The sequence below is a fragment of the Girardinichthys multiradiatus genome, chromosome 2 (genome assembly GCF_021462225.1).
Source record: "Girardinichthys multiradiatus isolate DD_20200921_A chromosome 2, DD_fGirMul_XY1, whole genome shotgun sequence".
NCBI classification, from domain to species: Eukaryota; Metazoa; Chordata; class Actinopteri; order Cyprinodontiformes; family Goodeidae; genus Girardinichthys; species Girardinichthys multiradiatus.
Genome location: NC_061795.1, coordinates 35,834,827 through 35,859,055, shown reverse-complemented (window position 1 = coordinate 35,859,055; position 24,229 = coordinate 35,834,827). Strand labels below are relative to the sequence as shown.

General features: G+C 38.2%; 1 protein-coding gene across 1 annotated transcript; it reads left to right on the top strand.

The window, feature by feature from the left end:
- Positions 1-1,534: 1,534 nt before the first annotated feature.
- slc1a2b (solute carrier family 1 member 2b) lies at positions 1,535-20,923 on the top strand. Its single transcript, XM_047383650.1, has 11 exons — positions 1,535-1,792; positions 4,550-4,689; positions 8,775-8,927; positions 9,178-9,428; positions 10,283-10,430; positions 10,815-10,941; positions 11,841-12,074; positions 12,195-12,389; positions 13,121-13,255; positions 13,374-13,638; positions 16,308-20,923. Exons 1-11 carry the CDS (start codon positions 1,755-1,757, stop codon positions 16,377-16,379), a joined length of 1,758 nt encoding a protein of 585 aa, XP_047239606.1. The 5' UTR covers positions 1,535-1,754; the 3' UTR covers positions 16,380-20,923.
- The last annotated feature ends 3,306 nt before the right edge of the window (positions 20,924-24,229 follow it).

The following is a 24,229-nucleotide window of genomic DNA, read 5'->3' as shown; positions in this document are numbered from 1 at the left end:
GGTGAAGATAATAAGTGTCTGTTTGGTCGTTCTCTCCGGTCGTATAGCATCTGTAAGTGGTTTTTAATCAGACTGTGTTTGTGTGCTGGATTTGTGTGACTAAGAGCTTCCTCTTTTCCCCTCATCCCCTTCCCACTAAGCCACAGAGCGTTGCTAGGGCAACCCCTCGTGGTCCTTGCTGCATCGCAGTGGCCCTCAATGCCAGCACTCAGGGAACCTCCTCGCTCTGGGAAGGCTCCATAAAATTGGGATAATCGCTGTCGATTATGGGAGACAATGGGCTGCCGCTTCTGAAAGATTCATTCATCCTGCGAAAAAGACTGTGGAGGGGGGTGGCAGAAAATGGGGAGCCTTAGTCCCTCCACTGCTCTCCCACGGTGGGCACAGGCATGACATCAGTGGGCTGAAAGAACTGGCATTCTGGACATGTCCATTACTCCCCCCTTCCTCAGTATAACCTTGCCCCTTCTTCCAACCCGAGCCCAACCTCCCGTCTTTTCTTGCCGCTGCCAGTTTGGATGCAGTGCTTGGCCAGGCGAGTAGGGGCCACCGCCACTGTTTGCGTGTGAAACAAAGCCCTTCAGAGGGAGAGAGAGGAAGCAGAGAGCTTCACATGGTACCAGCCAAGAGCAGGGATGGCTGCCTCTGCCTTCCCCATCTCAGGCCCCTCTTTTGGCTGAGAGATGCTGGTGTGACCCCAGTAACCCTTCTCCTCTAGTGTCCCTCTTTTTTTTCTCGTGTAACCCCTTCTTGCCTGTCCAAGCCTTTTGCTGTCATCTCAAAAACATACCTTTTTCCTCCCGTAAAACAAGCATTGCATGTCAAAGGATTTAGGATGTGTGGTTTCTCATGACACAACCATTGCAAAGGTAAAGATGGCATTCCTCTGGCTTTTGTTGTGAGGTTGTTCATTTGTTTAAAGAGGAAATAGCTTTCCAACACATTTCCCTAATTAGAAAAATGTGATACTGCTCAACACTATGTGAAGTCCCATGCTTCTAGGAGACTAAAGAGAAATCAGTGTGAAACTATCCTCACAAGAATCATAGGTCATTTGTGCTTTGCAGTATACTACAGCAGAGGAGTTTTATGTATTAATGAATTTACTTAAATCTGTATTCTATTGTGTCTGAATTATTTGTAATGTTTTATGTCATGTAATATTTTCCGTCAGGATCTTAAAAAGTAAAAAAAAGGAAAGGAAATCATTTGTCTATTATTTATTACCTTCTCAGCAAAATCAACCCTGACAAAGCAGTACTGTCCGCATTGTACCATTAGCAGGAATTATCATCATCATCATCTCTATCAGCTTGGCCTCTCTCATGATTTCCATGGAAATTGAAAGAGTTTGGAGGTAGACGCCGTGTACACTCTAAACGATTTGACAATTTAACTAAAATTTTATCAGATATGTTAGTGTGTTTGCGTGTGTGTTTGTTTGTTGGTAAAATCCGAGGGTGGGGGCGAGGTGAATTGGGGGTATTGTACACATCAGGCTTGGGCAGTTCGAGTTTCTGAGGCTGTGACTGCTTCTGTGGTCCAGACTGTGCAAACTCTCCCCTCTCTGGATGCTTTGGAGCTGGGTGGGCAACTGAGCGTGGCTAGCCATCAGCAGACCTCTGGTGTTTTCAGCTTCGAACATTATCCACTGACAGTTGCCAATGTTATTGGATGGAGCACTTGTGACACAACCAACGTTTTCTTCTGTTGATTCACTTTAAACTACCAAAGTGGAGATCTGGTCCTGGTCCATGTATATTGCACTGACCTCATCTCCCCCAGAAATGAAGTAAGTCATTTGAATGTACAATTTTAGGTACAATATTCCTTTTTCATTATTTAATTTTTTTTTACTCTTTGATATGAATTTTATTTCTTAATGACCTAACGTACCAATTGAATTTTGTCAGCAAAATTTAGTTTCGTAAGGTTTTAGAAAAGTAGAATACAAAATAACAATTTTTATTTTTACAGCATATAAGTTAACAGAATGTCATATATTTATAATAGACTATAATATATTTTTGTACATACTTTTATTGAGCTTAATACTAACTGGGTAGCTGTATTACACTGAAATATGCTTTGTTTCTTCAAATGCATTACAGTCACACAATACAATTAATCTAACTGAGCCCTCAGTGTGGGGTTAATCAGTTTTTAAAGAAGATCCTATTAGAGTATGTGCAGAAGAACCACTGGCAGTGTGCATTTGTGCTGTGCCTGAATTATAATATTCCATAACATTTTTGTTAAATCCCACATAGTCCAAGAACTATGCTTTATTCTTGCCATTAAAAGCAATTTACATTTCCAATTGATTCAGCCCAATCTTGTTTACAGGATGAATGCTGATAATAATGATGCTTTGTTAGTGTGGAAATAATTGTACATAAATAATTACAATTAATTATATTCTTTGTCTATCTTGAATTATATTTTCAAAGTCTCTCTTATAAGAGATTTTCAATCTCAATGAGACATTTTTCCTGGATGAATAAAATGTATAAAAAATAAATACATATAGGTTCTTCAAACAGAAAATTATGAACGGTTTGTAAAAACACATTGTTTTTGCTCACTGTGATGCTAAATAATTCAATCTGAATGAAGCTGTACTTCATGTTCATCTGTTCAGACTTTCTATCTCATTTGTCTCTGACTTGAAGGGAGAGGTGCTAATTAGAAAGTATTGCTCACTTCCTTGCTCACAGCTAAAAATAATGTGAAGGGAGAGCAAAAAGAGGATCATTCATCATTCTTTCTGTTTGGAGTTTTTTTTTTTTTTTTTTTGGTAATACACCTTAATTTTGCCTTAATAAATCCCTTCAATGTTTGAGTAAAATATGAAATAGTGCATAGAAGTACTATAGCTGTTTGATCTGTCTTTTATGCAATTCACACATCACTTTGAGATTAATTGAAGTAGATAGGACTGCTTCATCTGTGTGCTTGGAGGCGGACCAGGTGTTCTTTCTATAGTCTAGTTTTTACACACAAAGCTGGAGGAAGAGTGTGTACGTGTCTAAACGTGAGTGTCATGTGTTCAAGTGGATTTTTTGTTGACCTCTTAGATAACACCACCATTAAAATTTGTTTTGTTGTTAGATATTTATCAAAGGTAATCTATAACCCATAAACAAGATAAAGAAAACTAACTTTTATTTGCCATAAAGGTTTATTGCAGGACTTTTGTGAGAAATTCAAAAGTAATAATGGTTTGAAACATCTATGACAGAAACAATGTACATGAAATGTCACCACTTTATTCTAATCTGTCTCCCTCTGTCACTGCATTTGCCTAAAAGGCATGTAAGGTACAGGTTGGTTTTGATCATACAAATGTTTTTCAGCATCTTTTAGGGGATTGTCTCCTGTTGTGCTACCTCCTTTTTGTTTGCAGGAGACAATGGTTAACCCCTTTTCCTGGTGACAGCATTCTACCCCAGAAAATGTTTTTTGTAAAGAGGTATTAGAGGCTTCTGATGGTAAAAATATTTGATTGTTCTGACACTTTTTGGGAAAACTAAGAATCACCAATAGTTTTGTCCTCACAAACAGGTTATTTAACAGGAATTACAACATAAAAAATCCCAAATTGCTTTAATGAATAGTTTAGTTCAATATCATTCAGTCAAACATAGTAAAAAATACTACCAAAGTGTAAAATGGCTCTTTAGCTTAGCTCTGATACAAAATCTCCAAAGTTAGCCAGTCATTGTATTTTCACAAAAGTGGTGAAGTTTTCAGTACTTTTGTAACAGACAGCTCTTGTCCAGCCCAATTGGAAGACCCAGTGGGAAACTCATGAAATATTTTCTGTCTTACTTCAAAATAGGAATCGCCAATCAAGCTTAAAGCACTGTCATTCGTATCAAGGCCCCTTAAAAATTATTTTCACATACTTAAACCGGACGAAGTTGCTGACAGCAACTGAAAAGTGCTTAATGAAACAGGCGTCACTTTGAGGAGAATCATTGTGGTATTTTAATGTTGTGAAATGTCTTGGCATCTCATTGCACTCTTAATCTGACTTAATTTTTCATCAGATTTAGATTGTTTACTTTCTTCTTGAAAAAGCTGAATTGAACAACTGTATGTGTGTATGGATAGCTGGATTAGAATATTCAGTACCAAAGCGATATGTACATATGATGAGCTGTTATTTAACAGTTTGACTTTACTGAATGCCTCATGCATTATTAGAATGGGCAGCAGTTCTCCAAGCAGCATCATCTTGTCAGCTTCCATCTGTTGGATGCTATAGTAACCATGAACAGTGTTGAAGTGACAGCTTGGCAGCACTTCAATGCTTCACATGTTTTTGTTACATTCTGCTTTCTTTTTAACTCTATAGGGTCTCTAGAGACAATAACTCTAAAATCATGTAGTCTCTGTAGTTACCACTGTAAAATCCACTGTCAAAACAGATTTTACTACAAAATTAAGTTATTTTTGCAACTGTAAGCACAGTGGACCATTATAAATTATTATCATGTGCTAATAAGCTCTTCTTGTTGTCGTTTGTTTTTGCATTATTCGTCAGTGCCAACAGTATGCCGAAACAAGTGGAGGTGAGAATGCACGAAAGCCACCTGGAGCCTATTGAGGCAAGGCCCCGGTCCAAATGTGCCCAAATCTGCTCCAAAATGTTCAAGAACCTCCTGCTCACGCTCACAGTCCTTGGTAAGTGAACCATTTTTTTCTAATAGGCGTATGACTCAAAGCTGTGCTCTGTTAACCCAGAGCTAATTTCTGCAGCTAGCTTCTAACATGAGGAGGAGATGCCATCTGTGCTCAGTGTACCAGACAGACGATGACTGGGTGTGCTGACCTTCCACAGCACTGTGCCACCTGTTGCTATCAAAAGCTCTTTCCCACATACTTGTCACCCAAATGACCTATAGTGATGCATGCAAAGTATTGTGATTACAGCTGTAGCTCTTTGTGTTGGAAGCGGAGAATTAATAAACAAAAAGGGCATGACAATGAGGATGCGGTTGCTAAACAGATCTTTAATTAGATATGTTTAACCAGCATGTCTGTTTTTTTTTTTTTTTTTGCCTTGTCATGGCTGACACATTGCTTCCAAATTCTTAAGCTTTGGAAAAGCCTTCCCGTCTGTATATTTAAATAATTTAACTGTGGACTACGGTGGCAGGGATTTGAGGGTGGATGAGATCCGCCCTGAGTACCTCAAGTCTCTGGATGTTGTGGGGCTGTCATGGTTGACACGAATCTTCAACATTGTGTGGCGGTCGGGGACAGTGCCTCTGGACTGGCAGACTGGGTGGTGGTCCCCCTTCATAAGAAGGGTGACCGGAGGGTGTGTTCCAACTACAGGGGGATCACACTCAGCCTCCCTGGTAAAGCCTACGCCAGGGTATTGGAGAGGAGAGCCCGGCCGATAGTCGAACCTCGGCTTCAGGAGGAGCAGTGTGGTTTTCGTCCCGGCTGTGGAACACTGGACCAGCTCTTTACCCTCTACAGGGTACTCGAGGGTTCATTGGAGTTTGCCCAAACGGTCCACATGCGTTTTGTGGACCTGGAGAAAGCATTTGACTGTGTCTCTCGTGAGGGGGGTGCTCCAGGACTATGGAATCAGGGGCCCTTTACTAGGGGCCATCCGGTGTCTGTACAAGCGGAGAAGGAGTTTGGTCCGCATTGCCGGCACTAAGTCGGACCTGTTCCTGGTGCATGTTGGACTGCGGCAGGGCTGCCCTTTGTCACCGGTCCTGTTCATAACTTTTATGGACAGGATTTCTAGGCGCAGCCAAGGGCCAGAGGGGCCTGGTTTGGGGACCAGAGGATTTTGTCTCTTCTTTTTGCAGATGACGTGGTCCTGCTGGCCCCCTCTATCCAAGACCGAGTGTGAAGCGATGAGGATCAGCTCCTCCTTGTCCGAGGCCATGGTTCTCGAACGGAAAAGGGTGGCTTGTCCTCTTTAGGTTGGAGGGGAGTTCCTGCCTCAAGTGGAGGAGTTTAAGTATCTTGGGGTCTTGTTCACGAGTGAGGGAAGAATGGAGCGGGAGATCGACAGACAGATCGGTGTGGCTGCCGCAGTAATGGGGGCGCTGTGCCGGTCCGTTGTGGTGAACAGAGAGCTGAGCCGAAAAGCGAATCTCTCGCTTTACCGGTCGGTCTACGTTCCTACCCTCACCTATGGCCATGAACTTTGGGTTATGACCGAAAGAACGAAATCCCGGATACAAGCTGCTGAAATGAGCTTCCTCCGTAGGGTGGCCGGGCACTCACTTAGAGATAGGGTGAGGAGCTCGGCCATCCGGGAGGGGCTCGGAGTAGAGCTGCTGCTCCTCCACATCGAGAGGAGCCAGTTGAGGTGGCTCGGGCATCTATACCGGATGCCTCCTGGACGCCTTCCTCGGGAGGTGTTCCAGGCACGTCCCACCGGGAGGAGGCCCAGGGGACGGCCCAGGACACACTGGAGGGACTATGTCTCTCGGCTGGCCTGAGATCGCCTTGGGCTCCCCCCGGAGGAGCTGGAGGAGGTGTCTGGGGAGAGGGACGTCTGGGCGTCTCTGCTGAGTCTGCTGCCCCTGCGACCCGGTCCCGGATAAAGCGGAAGACGTCGAGTACGAGAACTGTGGACTATCCAAATTATTTGGACATCTCACGCCAATCATAACACTCTCATAATGAGCCAACATGATAATCTCCTTTCACATCACAGATAACAACCTGGAAGAGAAGTAAAAGGGCAAATAAGAGGGCAAAGGAGAAAAAAGCAATCCGAAACATGTAGAATGTATAATTCACCAAATGTTGCTAGCCCCTTGAGGTTGTTGTTTTTTGTTTTTACTAGCTGTAGACCAACAGACATGCAGACACTGAGGCCAGCAGCTGGCTTTGGTAAGACCAGATGGATGGCAAAATTATCTTCTGGCAATAATTGTGTGAACAGAACATGACTGCCACTATGTATATTATCACTAAAATATATGTATAGCAGATTTACTGATCTTAAAGTGTGAGCACCAGTGTATAGGAATTTATCTTCTAGCTATCTCAGCCTCCAGCATGCTTGTCCGGGGCAATCAGGTGTGTGTTTTCACAATGCCACAGTGGAAAGAAACTCAACAAGAAACCACCAAATGCCTAATAAACTGATAATGGTTGTCAAGACAGATCTCCATTGCTTTACCTGTTTTGCAGTAAGAAAAAAATGTTATGAAATAAAAAATATTGTTTCCAATCTTCTCAGGTGGAAGTTGTGCTAAATTTACCTCAAACTAAATGATTCAGAGTAAAAAGAGTTGAAACCAGATATGTATATACACTCTATAAAAAGACAGTTTTCTTCTCACTGTCTGACAGGAAATCAGACTAAACCTCTTCTGGTCGGGTTAGGATTACCAACATTTTGCCATTTGTTAAGTGCCAGAATAAGTTGTGATACAATGTATTTTTATGTTTTTTTTTTAAATTCATAGGTTTACATATGTTTCCTTAGTATTTGATAGAATTGCTTTTTTAAACTTTTTGACTTTAGATTATTGTTTTCGGTATCCTTCCACAAGCTTTTCATAATTAATCTTAACTGAAAACAGAAACATTTTAGTCTGATTTAATTGCAGAGTGATTTGTGTTTTTACACAGGATGTGTAAATATCTGGCTTCAACTAAATAAAACATCTCTAAAGCTATGACTACATAGGGCGCTATTGGGTTGTTAACTGTCAGATGTCTTGATGGTGTGCCTGAAACTGTCATACTGCTGTTGTTTGGTGCTGTACCAAAAGGCAGACAAGCACGGAGAAAGCAGAGTAAGTGGGAAACTCCTTCTCTTAATTTAAAGAGTCCACTTAAATGCAAGCGAGGTGCATGGGTACAAGATAATCCGGATTACAAGGCATTTTCAAACAGAACCTATCAGAATCCGAAGCAGGCGAGAATCCAAAAAGAGACATAAAAAGAAACATCATGACACCGCATCGAACAAAGGACAAAGATGAACTTAAATACAAACGAAGGTGGACATGAAACAATAGGGCAGGTAATCAGGAGGGAACAGGACACAGGTGTGGACAGACCTAACGAGAACATGAGGAGCCCGACAAGACAAATGGTAAACAAACCCAAGGGACCAGAACACAGGAAAATAACAGATCAAAGAATGCAACTGATAACACAGTTACCAGAACAGAACCTAGAAAATAAAACACCAGCAACGAGGACTCAAGAACTAACCATTCTCTTTCTTCACTGAGGAACAGCTGTGGTTTGTAGTGTTGCATCTGAGCAAACAGGAAGACTGTAAAAATTCTTTTCATTATAGACAAGTGCAGTAGGGGGGATTTTAGTCCATTCTGGAAATAAAATGCCGGCCTAAATCATTTATTTTCTCTGAAATGTGAAAATTGAAAGTGAAAAAAAGTTGTTAAGCTGTTAGATTTTCTGTGTTCACCGATGCCAAACCAGGAACCCAACAATCTGAACAATGCTCCTGCTTAAAAAAAATATGATCTTAGCTGGTTTTGGTTTTATCTTTACAACTGACTTTGATTATTGACCGACAGCCTCTTATTTAATCCTCAACAGCTAACATGAGAAGGTGGGAGTAGTTACTGAGGTGTCTTGAAAGCCAAAGAACCACAGCAGCAAAGAACACTGATTGGGAATGACTTGGAACTTTAAAAGAAACATTTTAGTTTTTCCCCACAGGGATTTTTATTTTCTGCATTTAGATTTAAGTGTATCTCCATTTAGTGATTATTCATTTTTTGTTATTCTAACTCCTCCTTTCACTTTAGGTGTGATCCTGGGAGCTGTAGCAGGGATGTTGCTGCGTGTTGCTTCTCCAATTCACCCAGATATCATCATGGTGATTGCCTTTCCTGGAGATATCCTGATGAGAATGCTGAAGATGTTGATCCTGCCTCTCATTATCTCCAGTTTAATCACAGGTGAAGTCTGAACGATAACAATCACAAACATGCACACTTTTAAATCCTTGAGAAAAGCAGTATTGCTCATGTAGAGTGGATGCCTATTTTCCTGACATTTCTCTGTTGTTGCACCACTGTAACTTACTTGATCGTAATCATATAATCCTCAAATAGAATTTGATTTTATCACTTTTCCCCTAAGTATTTGGTCAGCATTTCCATCTAAATAGTAATTGCCAGGTCAACATCTTGCTTGTGTTCGGGGCAGGTCTGTCTGGTCTGGATGCCAAATCTAGCGGTCGCCTGGGCACCAGAGCTATGGTTTACTACATGTCCACCACTGTTATTGCTGCTGTCCTGGGTGTCATCCTGGTGCTACTCATCCACCCCGGCAACCCCAAGCTGAAGGAAAATCTAGGCGAGGGCGAGAAAAATGATGATGTGTCTAGCTTGGATGCCTTCTTCGATCTGATTAGGAATCTTTTCCCAGAGAACCTGGTGCAGGCCTGTTTCCAACAGGTAATAGATTAGATCATGCTTGTACAGTTGGTTATATTTACAAAAGGGTCCATTCTAATTTGCCATTTTAATATAAAATATCTTGCTAAACTAGAGGGAAAAAATTCTTTATTTAATTGAAATGAGTTGTCTTAAGGCAGATTCATACCTCCTTGTCTGCTCAACAGTTCGCTTTTCCATAAAGACTATGTGACTTCAATTTCATTAGCTGTACCTGACCACTAGTATCAGGACCCTTTGCAGATGTCCATATGCATCCTAGATGTTTGTGACATTTCAGAATGAGCCCTCTGATAGAAACAGTTATATTCAAAAGCTGGTGGCAAATACAACACAGATGTAAGATCGATCTTGAGCAGAGGGGATAATTTTTTTTTTTTCTTTTTGTTCAGTTGTTTTCTTCTAATTCTCTTCTGAGTAAACATTTGTGGATTTTCTACCAATAGCAACAGAGCTATATATAGATATACCTTGATAGGAATAATTCAATTCAAATTCAAAGATACTTTATTGATCCCCGAGGGGAAATTAGAATTCCAGTACAACCCATCCAAACATACATCATGACACAAGACAAGGGGGATGGGTCACCGAGGCTTTGCTGCCCACTCACAGGCGCTGCCCTTAAAACCGGCTGCTTTCGATTAAAATATTTTTGTTATTTTCAGTTAGAATGTTACTTTATAAAACAATTAAAGTCTAAATATAATTTTCATTCAAACATCGCATTTTACTTTGTGTTATAGTTTGGTCATAACATATTTTAAAACTGATGTTTTAAAACCCTGATAGTTTTCATTTTCAGTAAATTTTAATAAGAGAATTCTGTTGCTAATTTATGTATTTTGTCTTAGATCCAAACAGTCACAAAGAAAATTGAGGTGGTTGTTGAGGAGGATGTCAATGTCACCACTGTGGAGGGCCTGGTGGCTAACATTACCAAGGAGCCTCAGTACATCATCAAAAAGTCACTTCAGTTTAAAAGTGGCATGAATGTTTTGGGTACGTAGCACTGGAGCCAAATAATTAACTGCAGACATCTCTACCATAGAAATGTTCCATCAAATTAGTGATAAAATCATCATGCCAACATGTCAGCCCAAGCAAAGCTAAACATGCTAAGTATGTGCTAATACATGCTACTAGGCAGGGAGCACCAAGTTACTTGTGATGGAAATGTTTTAATTTATTGACTGTTGAGGCATTTTCATCAGCTAGAACAAGTCAGTTAATCAAATCCATTTCTTGTTCTTGGCTTTGTAAATATCTTTAATACGTTTCAAGAGAAATTGTTAAGATATTTAGGTTTTACTTGGCGGCCTTCTTCCTGCTCACCATCATTTGCTCCTGTTCAAGATCTGATGCATTCATACTTTTCTGTCGCAGGTGTGATTGGTTTCTTTATTGCATTTGGCATCTGCATGGGCAAGATGGGAGAGAAGGCCAGACTCATGATTGATTTCTTCAACATCCTCAATGAGATTGTGATGAAACTTGTCATCATGATTATGTGGTTGGTATCACTCATGAATTTCTTTGTCCCATTTCAAAACCCATTTCACAGTGCTGTGAAAAAATATTCATGTTGGTTCAACTTTTTTTACATTTTCTCATGCCCCGACCAAAAACTTTAATGTTTCTGTTGGGTTTTTAAGGTATAGACCGACAGAAAATAGTATATTATTATGACCACGAAGGAATGGGATAGATGTTTTTTTCAAAATCTTTTACAAATTAAAATATGAAAAGTATGACATGCATTTGTATTCAGCACTCCTGAGTCAATATTTTGTAGAGACATACTGTAAAGACTTGCAGCTCTCGGAGCTGCAAAAGGTGATAGTGTTTTACACACATCTAGAGAGTGAAATGTTTAGCTATTTGTCTTTCCAAAATAGAATAAGGTCAGCCATATTGGACTGAAAGCATGTTCGTATATCCATTTCCAAGTCTTCCCGCAGGTTTTTAATGGGATAGAAGTTTTGAAGTTTGGCTTGGCCTTTCTAACACTTGAATAAGGTTTGATATAAACCATTCCATTGTAGCTCTGGCTTTATGTTTAGGGGTGTTGATCCTTAAATATGTGAAAATTTAGATTTTTCATGAAGGTCAAAAAGTTTAATTTTGTTCTCATATGACCAGATCACCTGTTTCCCACATGTTTGCCTATAGTTGTCATGTCAATAGGTTCTTCCACCTGAGCTTTGAATCTCTCTAACTCCTGTATAGTTATTGCATAAAATTCCAATAAAATACAATGAAGTTTGTGATTGTAATATTACACAATGTGAAAATGTTTAAGGGCTATGAAAACCATTAAGCTTTCAAATAGCATGAAAAAACTCCTTCATTTCATACTATTTTTGGAAATTTTAAATTCAAAGTGATAAAAATGGTTTTTCATCTCTTAAGGTACTCTCCCTTTGGTATTGCCTGCCTGATTTGTGGTAAGATCATCTCCATCAAGGACTTGGAGGTGGTAGCCAGGCAGCTTGGCATGTACATGGTGACTGTGATTATTGGTCTCATCATCCACGGAGCGATCTTCCTGCCCAGCATTTACTTTGCCATCACAAGAAAAAACCCCTTCACCTTTTTCTTGGGAATCTTCCAGGCCTGGATCACTGCTCTGGGAACAGCTTCCAGGTCAGCATGAAGAAGGATTAATGGGTGAACAAATCAATGTGTAGTGTTGTTTTTACAGATGATTTCCATGTGGTTATGGTTTATATTTAGAGTCCTGCTTGTTTCTGCTTTTATCTCCAGTGCTGGTACACTGCCTGTCACCTTCCGCTGCCTGGAGGAGAATTTGGGCATTGACAAAAGAGTCACTCGTTTTGTGCTCCCAGTAGGTGCCACCATCAATATGGATGGAACTGCTTTGTATGAGGCTGTGGCGGCCATTTTTATTGCCCAGATGAATGGTGTGCATCTTGACCCTGGCCAGATTGTCACAGTCAGGTGAGAAAAACACTATTTTTAGATCATGAAGTCTTTTAAAAACAAACAATAAAAGTTTAAAATCTATTCTAAAGCAGACTTCCTGTCTGCTTTAGAATAGATTTTAAACTTTTATTGTAAGGTGTACGGAGGATAGAACAGGTATGACGTGTTCCTGTTTGGAGGTGGACTTGCTGATGCGCAAGTCCACCTCCAAATATTCAAATTAAACAAAATAGAAGTTTTGGAGTGTAGACAAAGTCTGAACTTTAATCCAATTGAGATGCTGCAACATGATCTTGGACAGGCTGTTCATGCTTGACAACCCTCCAGTGTGCCTCAATTAAGGGACAAAAACCGCAAACCAACCCACCACCCTCAATCATTGCCAGGTATTAATCACTGTGAGCCAGTTGTTACTACCAAGGGTATAGCTTAACCCTTGGTAGTAACAAGGGTTGAGCTTATTAGACTTAGGAAACTATAATTTTTTTCACATATAGGGCCATTTTGGTTTTGTTAACTTTTTCCTTGGAAGTAATTTGGAAACATCATTCTGTATTACCTTTTTCTGAAGATCTAAAACATGCAGCAATGACAATAAGACCAAAGGCGAGGATATTTAGAAATGGGCAAATACATTTTTACTACACTGTATGTTATGGTTTTTGATATTTGGAGTTTTGTTGGTATGGTCGAGTGTCATTAATTCTTAGAGATCTGAATAAGTCAATTTTTTCTTCTTTTTTCAGTCTGACAGCAACCCTGGCCAGTGTCGGAGCAGCCAGTATTCCTAGTGCCGGCCTGGTGACTATGCTGTTGATTCTTACTGCTGTTGGCTTACCAACCCAGGATATCAGTTTGCTCGTTGCTGTTGACTGGCTGTTGTAAGTCTAATTGAAGAAAAACATATTCTGCGGTTACATTTTGTTTTTTTATTCTTGCATTAAATTTTGTGTAAAAACATGTACAGTGTTTTTAAACAGTTGGTTTCTCTCTCCTCAGGGATCGATTCAGGACCTCAGTAAATGTGGTGGGCGACTCCTATGGTGCAGGGATTGTGTACCATCTGTCTAAAGCTGAGCTGGATGAGCTGGATGCGCACATGGCTAAATCGGACGACATCGAAATGATGACAAAGACCCAGTCCTATTATGACGACATGAAGAACCACCACGAAAACAATTCCAACCAGTGCGTCTTAACCACAACTGCTTCCACAGCTGCTAATGCCAATGCTAACAGTTCTATCTTTGTAGATGAGTGCAAGGTACAATTAACGCTTTCTGACATAGATACTTCTATATAGCTCTCTGCCGTTGCATGCACATCCTGCAGCTTTGCTTTGCTTCTGCTTGCTTTGAACTGAACCTTTGTAAGCAGAGATGTAATTGCACACTGTTTATTTCACAAGTGAACTAAGTGTATGCACAGTGTGTATTTACTCTTCTGGAACAGCCGCTTTTGTGTTTAAAGATCATTTAAAATTTAAAGCAGCGTTTAAAACATGGTTGACGTGCTTGCATAGAAAATTAAACAGATTCAGCTATTCCCCTAAGATCACTTGTGGGGCAGACCATGATCTTCCTCAATATAACTGAGAAATTATTTAACAGTTTCACATCTGTCATAAGTTCAGAGTACCTTACTAAAAACAGTCTAACTTTGTTTCAATTAAAACATTTATTTAATTATTTTAGTTCCTATTTTCCTTTCATTCAACATAATATCCAGTGGGTTTACCTCACTTTATCTTGTGTTGTGGCTGACCATGAATGTTTAATACATTGGTTACTCACTTACACTTGGATTTAAAATGTGAGGGGAAGTTTTGCATAATTAGCAGTTCATATATTACTAATGCACATCTTTCAATTCCACTATGAGTGATTTGTTCTCTTTCAGGGTTTAAGCTCTCAAACACCATCTATTTTCGGCCAACTGTGAGAACTGAGCATTGAAATCAAAGGCTGCTGCTAACCTAATGTAAAACAGGTCACTGTTTTTTAAAAGCTTTGTAGCATTTTTGAGGGTTTAGATAGCTAGTTGCCAGACACACTTGCAGACCTGGGCGGAAAAAGTCTGATGATGAGACTTTTCATTTATTGAAGGATGAAGGAAGTAGCTAAGCAACACTGTCAACTAGTAAAAAGTTATAAACTCCTTTCATTGTCCATTCATTGTATAAAAAGTATTTATATTTGCGACACAAAGGCTTGCTACATCCAGAATTTAGTTATTTTTTTAAATCTATCTATTTTGTGTTTTGTTTTGCTTTACGTACCATGACTCACACCGCTAACCCTGCTGCACACTGGTGTAGAATGCTTGCAAAAAAGCCTAAATATGACGTGTGCATTTATTTACAAGTCCTTGTACCTTGTTTAAAGTGAAGTGTAGATTTTGAATTAATCATTATATTTTATTTTATTCTATTCCATCTCATATTTATTTATTTATTTTATTTTTGGTGGAGTTGTTGCTTTCATAAATTTGTGATTTGTTCCCAGGTAGAAGCACTACTATTATCATAAGCATGGTCATTGTTGGTTGTCAAAAGGTTCCCATAATCTTCCAGTATTTACCTTTTGGGGAAAAATACAGTCCTAAAGGCCTTGCTTTATTTATACAAAGTGTTGCTTTATTTTTACCTAGATAGGATAGCCTTTCTAACTAAATGTTTTTAAACACAGTGCATGTAACACACCATAATATTTCAGGGGAATGCCAGTAAACTGAGGTGAAAACCTGTGATAATACTTATTGCAGTAGTTTGGATATCAGTCATTTTTGACAGATTTAGAAGGCTGCTTGGCAGATACATGCAAAATAAATTAAGGGTGGTTTAAAAACTTTAAAACTTAAAGGTAATTTCAAAGATGCGCATATACTAAAATATTTTTCAATTGTTAGAAACTAATAGATGCTTTTGGACCTTTTCTGATTAGTTTTGTAACCTTATAAAAAATGGAATATTTGAGGAATATACTAGTAAACCAAGCAAGGAAAGGTGTTTTGTAATGATCCTTGAATCCAAAGGTTTTAAATGATGTATCTTATGTTATGATAGGGATAGCTCAGAATTTTTTTAAGTGAGTAAGTACATTTAAAATGTTTTTAGCAGTTAATATATTGCCTGACTTAGCTAACTCAGTCAGTCTCCCTTTAGCATAAATTCTGATAATGGTTTCATGAAGGCTAAAGCTAATAGCTAATCAGAAACATTTGTAATGAAAATGTTATTATATGAAATTTCAAATCCCCATTATGTTTGCTTTGGGAGGTTATTTTCACAGAAGTCAATATTTAATTACACAGGTATTGGAACTTGAAGGAGATGCATCACCAATGATCTTCCTGAGTGAAACAAGCGCTGGGAATGGAAAATTTAAAGATTTTCTGGTAGAGTAGCTTTCTGATATAAAAGTAAAATTGGGTAAAAAGCAATTAAAGATTTAAGGAGAAATATTTTGTTGATGTTTAAGCTGTTTAATTTTCTACTACTTACTCTGACAAAAACCCATTTTATGTGGCATTGTTGAGATGTTTCAGACTTAAACATCATTGGTGGTGCTCCAACTCCTCTCTCCATTTCTCATGTAAATACTTCGTAGTGGTGTAAATAATGGCCCATTGCAAATGTGAAAGAAGTTTAAAGGTTCATACAATAGAATTCCCATAAACCGTATGACGTTTTTGAGACCAAAGTTGTTTTTAGCCCCTCTCAGCCTAGCCATTAGCTCCTCAAGGAATTATTACTCTTGATTTATTCTGAATGGAGACACAAAGTAACCTATCTGCTGCAGTAACATATTAAGTAGCTTTTCCTTCAACAGAAAATCAAAATGGTATAAACTGACCTTTGATTGTAAAGTTACCTATATTTTCTAACCTGTGCCATGGATGACCTGCTTAGATCTTGCTGCTGACTTCTTGCAGGTAACCTCAGCCGCAAATGGTTCTGCTGCAGAGTGCACACTTGTTGAGGAGGAACCATGGAAACATGAATAATGGCAACGCAGAGATCCCCCTGCTTCTGGGCTCCACGAGCTTTCCTATCTGGTGATAAAACAAGAAGAGTGAATGAAAAGTCACATGAACAGAACTACTAATGGTTTTTTATGTAGATTTATTTTTTTTTATTATTAGTCCCTTTAAGAGGTTTTTTGTATTTTTTGTCTATCTGACTGATATGTTATACTAATTCACTTAACCGTGAACTGATAACGGAGTTATACCTCACCTGTTAGAGCACAGTCATATCCTGTATGGCAGATACTTGCACAACATACTTCAAGGCTTGGGGAGGGAAGGAAGAGAGAACAAGTAGTAAAAAATGTTTTTTTAGTCATACATTTCAGTTGTATGTTTATATGAAAAAGCAACAAAGTGGTGGTATAACACATATGCACTGAGGTCATCTTCCATATTTCATGAAGTTGGCTCCTATTTCTAAGAGGATGGGTGGGAATCACACCATTAATTCAGACAACTGATGTTGTCTGTATTAAATATCCTATCTATACACCTTTATAAAATAATTTTTATAATACATCTATTTGCAATAACCATCCCAGATGTCTAGCAAATTGATCAAAAGAAAACCACTCTGAGCCTCTTCATATTCAAGTATTATCACATAGAACACATTATTCCATGGAGCCAGTATTTGTTTCCCCTATTTTCTTTTTTTTTTTTTGTCTTCTGTGAAGAAAATTTCTTCTTTCACATGTTGAGAAAGATTTTAAAATTAATTTATTTGTGTGAAAACCTGACCAAGTCAACTATAGGGACCAAACAGGCTTAAAATCCATCAGCTCATAGAAGCATTTTCTCTGCCTCTTTGTGTGTTTGCAACATATTGTCACATTTTTGTCCATTATGATACAACTAAAATCCCCGTTTTAAAAATGCACTTTGCCCTTTTTTCCCCAAAGTAACTTTATGATGCCAATGAAATTAAAAGCAATTCTGTTAAAAAAATTATAAAATACATGGCACCCTCAATGAAATATAGGTACATATGGAGCACAAATAATGCCAAAATGCCAACAAGGTTAATTTCTAGTTATCTTAGTGTTATCTTTTTATACCATTAGTCCATATAAAAACTGATTTACAGCTAGAAACAACAGATACTCAGGCCATTTATGTTTACAATTTTACAGGAAAAGTAAACCTTGTCCTGTAACGTTAAATTGTTTACCCTGAAGGAAGTGGCTTCCTATTAGCACAATTATCCAATGCTTTGTCTGTAAACAATTGTTTACCTTGAACGTTATACTGAAAGAAATATAACTATATAGTGGAAAGTAAGGATTTCCAGCACCCGAAATAAGCACAGACATTCACATAGTTTTTAAGCTACATTCCAGCGGTTGTATCTGCTTGTTACTGTACCTGAAAGCACAGTCAACTCTAAAACACCCTTGGAGCACACTAGGTGAAGCAACAACAACAATTCACAATTGCAACACTCTTCCAAGATGCTTCCTGTAGTGCGATTCTGAAAATGTAATCATTTTCTTGCCATCAGAGCTCAAGACTGTTTCTACCTTCCCTATATGCTGCAACTGTGTCTTGTGTCAATCAGAAGACATTTTAGGAGAACCAGAACAGAAACGAGACAAACACAGTATTGTTTGTTAAGTCAAGATGATTCCAACTATCAGGTCATATTAAGAACATCTGCCTCTATTTAACTTACAAAGATGGCAAATGGGTAAACAAAGCAGAGGAAACTGGATGCCAACCTTTGTTAAAGGGATAGTTCAGGATGTTTAAGTGATCATCTGCTAAATCATAATGAGCAGTTAATATCTTAACTCTCTTGGCATCTTTATTTAGTAGAAATCTGAATGAGGTATTCCTGACGGCTGAAGCTATCGACTGGTCCAAAAGAGCCAAAGACCAAAATATACTTCGTCCTTCTTAAAAAAACTCCATTCTCATAAAAACTGTAAAGCAGTTTTGGAAACACCATTTAATGAACTTTTAAACTGACAAAATTTTTGCAATGAGGGGTTATTTATAAAAAAGACAATGATTATTTACACAAGAAATGGAGGTCGAAGGCAGGAAGCTGCCTTCCTGTGTAAAACACATACTTAGAATGGAACGACTGAAGTATTTATTGTCAGAGTAACCACCTGGTTATTTTCTGCTGTATTTGCACCTCCCATTTATATTTAAGCTGGGTTTTTGATGAGAGTATTTTTTTAAATGGTTATAAAGATGGAGAATTAGGAAACTTCATGGTGTTTAACGAGTTATAAGACTATTCAGAGATAATTAACAGCGATGACTTTGCCACTGTTCATAGATGCTTTCTGTGCTAGAAACCACAAGAAAAATGTTTTTCCCCACACAGTCTTACTTTGTCATGACTATTTCTGTTGAACTTCAAAAATGACCTAAAGTAGCTAACAACTGAAAGGGATAGCTAAACAGTCTCAGAAGCAAAAAAAAAAAAAACAATTTAAAAGTATTTTTGTCTTTTTAACAACATTTTTGGGACAATGCTGTGTAAATAATCATCAGCTTTTGTAAGAATAACTGCAGAAAGCAAACATAACAATGGTTAAAAAATACACAAAATAGCATTTGCATGAAGCACTTTTGGCCCATGTCAGAATATCCATTAGTTTCAGCCTCTCAGGACCTGAATCCTGAACCTTCCCTTTACTCTGTGTGAGTGAGCAGTGAGAACTCTGGATCCTTCTCTCCTCTTTAGTCTCTTTTCATTTGTACTGAATGACGACAATGCCTTGAAGGTGTTTAAATCAAATGTCATTTACAGTAACAATAGAAAATTTAACAGAGCACTTGGTACCACACTCTGTCCTTAAGTTCTTGAAGAGCACTCTCAGTATACACCTTATAAAAATTAACCAAACATAAGTGAAGCACACTTTCGAACAACAATGTGTACAATTGGTGTTCTGCTCAATATAATAAAGGACTGATGCATGCTCAGACTAAAACAAAAAACACTCAAACACTCATTAAACTGCCCAGGTTTTTATTCCTGAATCACACAAATATATTAACACTTAAATCTTAAAGGTCAGTCAAGTTTTAACTGCACTGGCTGAGCTGCAGAGCACAGAACTGACATATTTACAGACACTTTAAGCCTTATCTTTAGACGTTGTGGTCTTCAGGAAATAAATATGAAAAAATCTGTCCAGTGAGGAGATAATGCAGACCATATTGTTAGTAAAAGGAGCTGAGTGTTGAATGACTATGTTCAAACTCACGGTTGTAGATGCATGAATTAAATAAAAATGCTAATTTTTTTTGCACCACTTTATTAAAAACATGATATTTTGAAGTGCCCCCATGCACTTTTGTGTATATATTGTAGTTAACAGATTTTGTTTTTCCTTTTATTGATATTTTTATTTCTTTTGAAATGCTATGTAGAAATAAAGTTTCATTCCTGTGACTCTTTGAAATGTAATCACCTAGAGGAGGAAATTTAAGTCATTTGTGTTTATTAGAATAGACAAAATGTATAGAGGAAATGGTGTAATAAATTGCCCTGTTTATTTTTATTTTCTAATTGCTGTTAACTAGCTGTTTAACATACATGCCACATACACAATATATAAAGATTTTTTTTTTTTTTTGTATCTAATGTAAGCGTTTTGAATGTTTGCTCCATAAAGATTTAAGCAGTGTGAATTCATTTTCATTGTACATACATGGATATAATTGTTCTGTTCAGTGGTGATGCAGAGGTTTATTAAAGTTGTAGTAATTCTGAATCAAATGCTGTTTGCATGAAAAGAGAAAGGTGAAAAAGAAGAGAGAAAAAGAAAGATAAAAACAGAAGGATTTTTGTTTTAAAAGGAGGCCAATCTCACTTATTTAGGGTAAAATGATGCAGAGAGAGATAAGTCATAGCCAAGAAGTTAATTAGCAAGATCTGTGCTATACCTATGCCTGCTACAGTAAAGAGCAACAATCCTCAGGTGAATTATCTGAAACATTTTTGAAGGAAAAATGCTGTCTCTTTTAGTCTCAGGCATCCTTGTTCAGCTGATTCGTTTAAAGCTGCAAGACATAAATTTCTAGATTATTTAGAGTGTATGTCTGCATTCAGTATGGCACATCTGCACACATTTCACCTCTGTTGCACAATTAGTGTTAGTGATGTTTAAAGGGATCGCCCTTTGCTTTTTGCAATTTACCCTGAAAAAGTATGCACACAGACCTGAAGCCTGCTCTGTTAATAGTTACTAAATAGACACAAAATAGCTGACACAATAAAAAGCAAGAATACCTTTAAACTTGTCCTTCTGTAAAACGATAATGTGTTTCATCTCTTCCCTAAATGAGTTGTGGCCTGCCCTCATTGTAAACATGTAATATCAATGTAATGGAAAGAGAGTATGTGTGGGGGAAATCAATTGGATTAAAAAAAGAATGAAGCATTATTTACTCAGTATTTGGTCAATATAAAAACAAAAGAAAATCTGTTTCTACATATCGACAAGTGTTGTACCTTTGGTGTACATATACAAATATAACTAATAAACGTTCATAACTAAGTTCTGTTTGACGTTTTGAAATTTTTTAACTGTCACAACTTTTGAATTTTCCCTCATCATTGTATTTAAATATTTTAAATAATTTAATATCACTGAGTAAAGTATAGTTGGATTTAATGTTTTTTTAAAATACTTCACATCAACTGTTTATTTAATTTTATAGATAAATGACCTAGTTTGCACTTAACTGTATTTATTTTATAGCTTTATTTTTGCCACATTTGAAAAGGGCTCTTCATTGGAGGCCAATATAAAGTAGATTTTCACCCAATGAGGCTACCGTAATCAAAGTGTTTCAATATACTTCTTCTGGACAGTGAAGTCTGGACAGTGAAGTCCAGAAAACATATCCTTCAGGGTGAAAAACGTAATCTAATTAATCTAATCTTTAAATCTTGATGCTCTTGCAGGTACATACTAATTCTACCGTAGTCTAATTTTTATGAGTGTCCTCTGTACTTAAAAGTACAGATATAAGTGGTTTTGCATAGCACCATTTATATACAGGATGACTTAAACAATTTTTTGGGAAAAAAAATACAAAATAAAAGAAAGTTGCATTGAAAATCAGAAATAGATTACAAGAATAAATGAAAAAGTTCAGCTTCATATATATATAGGATTTTTTTTTTTTTTGACATCATTAAAATGAAATGATAAAAAAATTATCTTTATGAAAACCTTCAGTAAACAGTAATTGTTCAAGTCATGATTTAAAGGAGTCAACACTTTCTGCATATCTCTAGTTTTCAAGGATTGGTTACAGGAATGACGAGCATTTAAACTTAATGTTGCCTTCAGTTGTTTTGTTCTGGTGCTGAAAGCACTAAGGGAACAGATCTCTGAGAGGTGAGTGTTTGGTGCTGTAGAACTGCTTGATCAGATCATATTAGGGGGTTTTAAGACGCGGAACCTTTATTTTCTGATATATGGACTATGAAGCTTTTTACTTTCCTCATAAAATTGTTTATGCAGAGCCCACCATTCATTGTTTGCTTACAAAACCACAGGTGACGCTGTACATATCAATATTTGCTCCAGTTTTCAATTTCTCATTAAAAAAAAGATTTGAAAAGTAAAGTAGCCACATTTTAGCTTCCCAGTTGGTTTGTGAACAGCTGATTTAAATCTTTAGCTTTCAGAATATTTTATTTATTGTTTTTTACCTTATCTTTGCAAGAGAAAAAAAGCTGGAGAGAGATTTTAAAAATCTGGTGCAACATTAATGCTTGTCATTGTCTACTTAAAGGTACTATGTACAACATTAACAAATACTGCAGATATAAGGAATAATATTCTATAAAATGGAATTAGAATCGTATCACTTATGTAATGTAATAAAAAGGCAATGATGCCTAAATCAGCTTCGTTAAAAAAATAAAAACCCACCAAAATTTAAAGTGTGTTTTGTGCAGGTGAAAGCAGAAATACAAAATAATTTAAAAATATTTAAAAATGTAAAAATATCATTGTATGTACCCAGGTCAGTCTTGTTAATGAGAACTAGTTCTGTAATCATCTTACCTGGTTAAATAACCAGCCAACCTAAATAAATAAATAAATGTTTTCCACTCTTTCAATTGAAAATCACTATGCGTCTAGTTTTTCTTTAACAGACAATTTATCTTAGAAAGATACATGCTATTTGTTGATGTGTGGACATCACATTTAAAAACAAAAGGAGAGCCCTCAAAAGTAATTGATACACACTGAACCTTCAGTTGTGTTAATACATCATCAAACGCTCTCAACTGGATGTAAGGTTGTAAAAATAAAATGAGTAAAAAGTATATAGGCCATGTGATTTGAGATCACCTCCCTAGTAGCTGTTTGATTTGCTTTCTTTAGTCTTTAAGATCTGCTGTTGATATTCAGCTTTTACACTCACTGGCCACTTTATTAGGTACACCAGCTCGTTAACGCACATTTCTAATCAGTCAATCACATGGCAGCAACTCAATGCATTTAGGCATGTAGACATGGTCAAGACGATCTGCTGCAGTTCAAACCGAGCATCAGAATGGGGAAGAAAGGTGATTTAAGTGACTTTGAACGTGGCACTGTTGTTGGTGCCAGACGGGCTGGTCTGAGTATTTCAGAAACTGCTGATCTACTGGGATTTTCACGTACTACCATCTCTAGGGTTTAGAGAATAGTCCAAAAAAGAGAAAGTATTCAGTGAGCGGCAGTTCTGTGGGTGCAAATTCCTTGTTGATGCCAAAGGTCAGAAGAGAATGGCCAGACTGGTTTGAGCTGATAGAAAGGCAACAGTAAATCAAATAACCGCTCATTACAACCAAGGCATGCAGAAGAGCATCTCTGAATGCACAACACGTCAAACCTTGAGGCGGATGGGCTACAGCAGCAGAAGACCACACTGGGTGCCACTCCTGTCAGCTAAGAACAGGAAAGTGAGGCTACAATTCCCACAGGCTCACCATAATTGGACAATAGAAGACTGGAAAAACGTTGCCTGGTCTCATGAGTCTTGATTTCTGCTGCAACATTTGGATGGTAGGGTCAGAATTTGGCGTCAACAACATGAAAGCATGGATCCATCCTGCCTGCCTCCTGCCGTGGAGGAGGCCGTAGGAGGGCAACAACCCAGCAGCCGGACCACTACCTCCATTGTTGTACAAGGAGGAATAGGAGGAGCACTGCCAGAGCCCGGCAAAATGACCTCCAGCAGGCCACAAATGTGCACGTGTCTGCACAAACGGTTAGAAACTGACTCTATGAGGATGGTATAAGGGCCCGACGTCCACAAATGGGGGTTGTGCTCACAGCCCAACACTGTGCAGGACGCTTGGCATTTGCCAGAGAACACCAGGATTGGCAAATTTGCCACTGGCGCCCTGTGCTCTTCACAGATGAAAGCAGGTTCACACTGAGCACATGTAAAAGACGTGACAGAGTCTGGAGACACCATGGAGAGAGATCAGCTGCCTGCAACATCCTTCAGCATGACTGGTTTGGCAGTGGGTCAGTAATGGTGTGGGTGGCATTTCTTTGTAGGGCCGCATGGCCCTCCATGTGCTCGCCAAAGGTAGCCTGACTGCCATTAGGTACCGAGATGAGATCCTCATACCCCTTGTGAGACCATATGCTGGTGCGGTTGGCCCTGGGTTCCTCCTGATGCAGGACAATGCTAGACCTCATGTGGCTGGAGTGTGTCAGCAGTTCCTGCAAGATGAAGACATAGAAGTTATGGACTGGCCCGCCCGTTCCCCAGACCTGAATCTGATTGAGCACTTCTGGGACATCATGTCTCGCTCCATCCACCAACGTCACGTTGCACCACAGACT

What these genes read in the sequence shown, in the direction of transcription:
- slc1a2b (XM_047383650.1), top strand. Translation starts at nt 1,755, where the DNA reads ATGTATATTGCACTGACCTCATCTCCCCCAGAAATGAA. An exon ending in TCATCTCCCCCAGAAATGAA is followed by an intron (nt 1,793 to 4,549) that starts GTAAGTCATTTG and finishes ATTATTCGTCAG; the next exon opens with TGCCAACAGTATGCCGAAAC. An exon ending in TGCAGGCCTGTTTCCAACAG is followed by an intron (nt 9,429 to 10,282) that starts GTAATAGATTAG and finishes ATTTTGTCTTAG; the next exon opens with ATCCAAACAGTCACAAAGAA.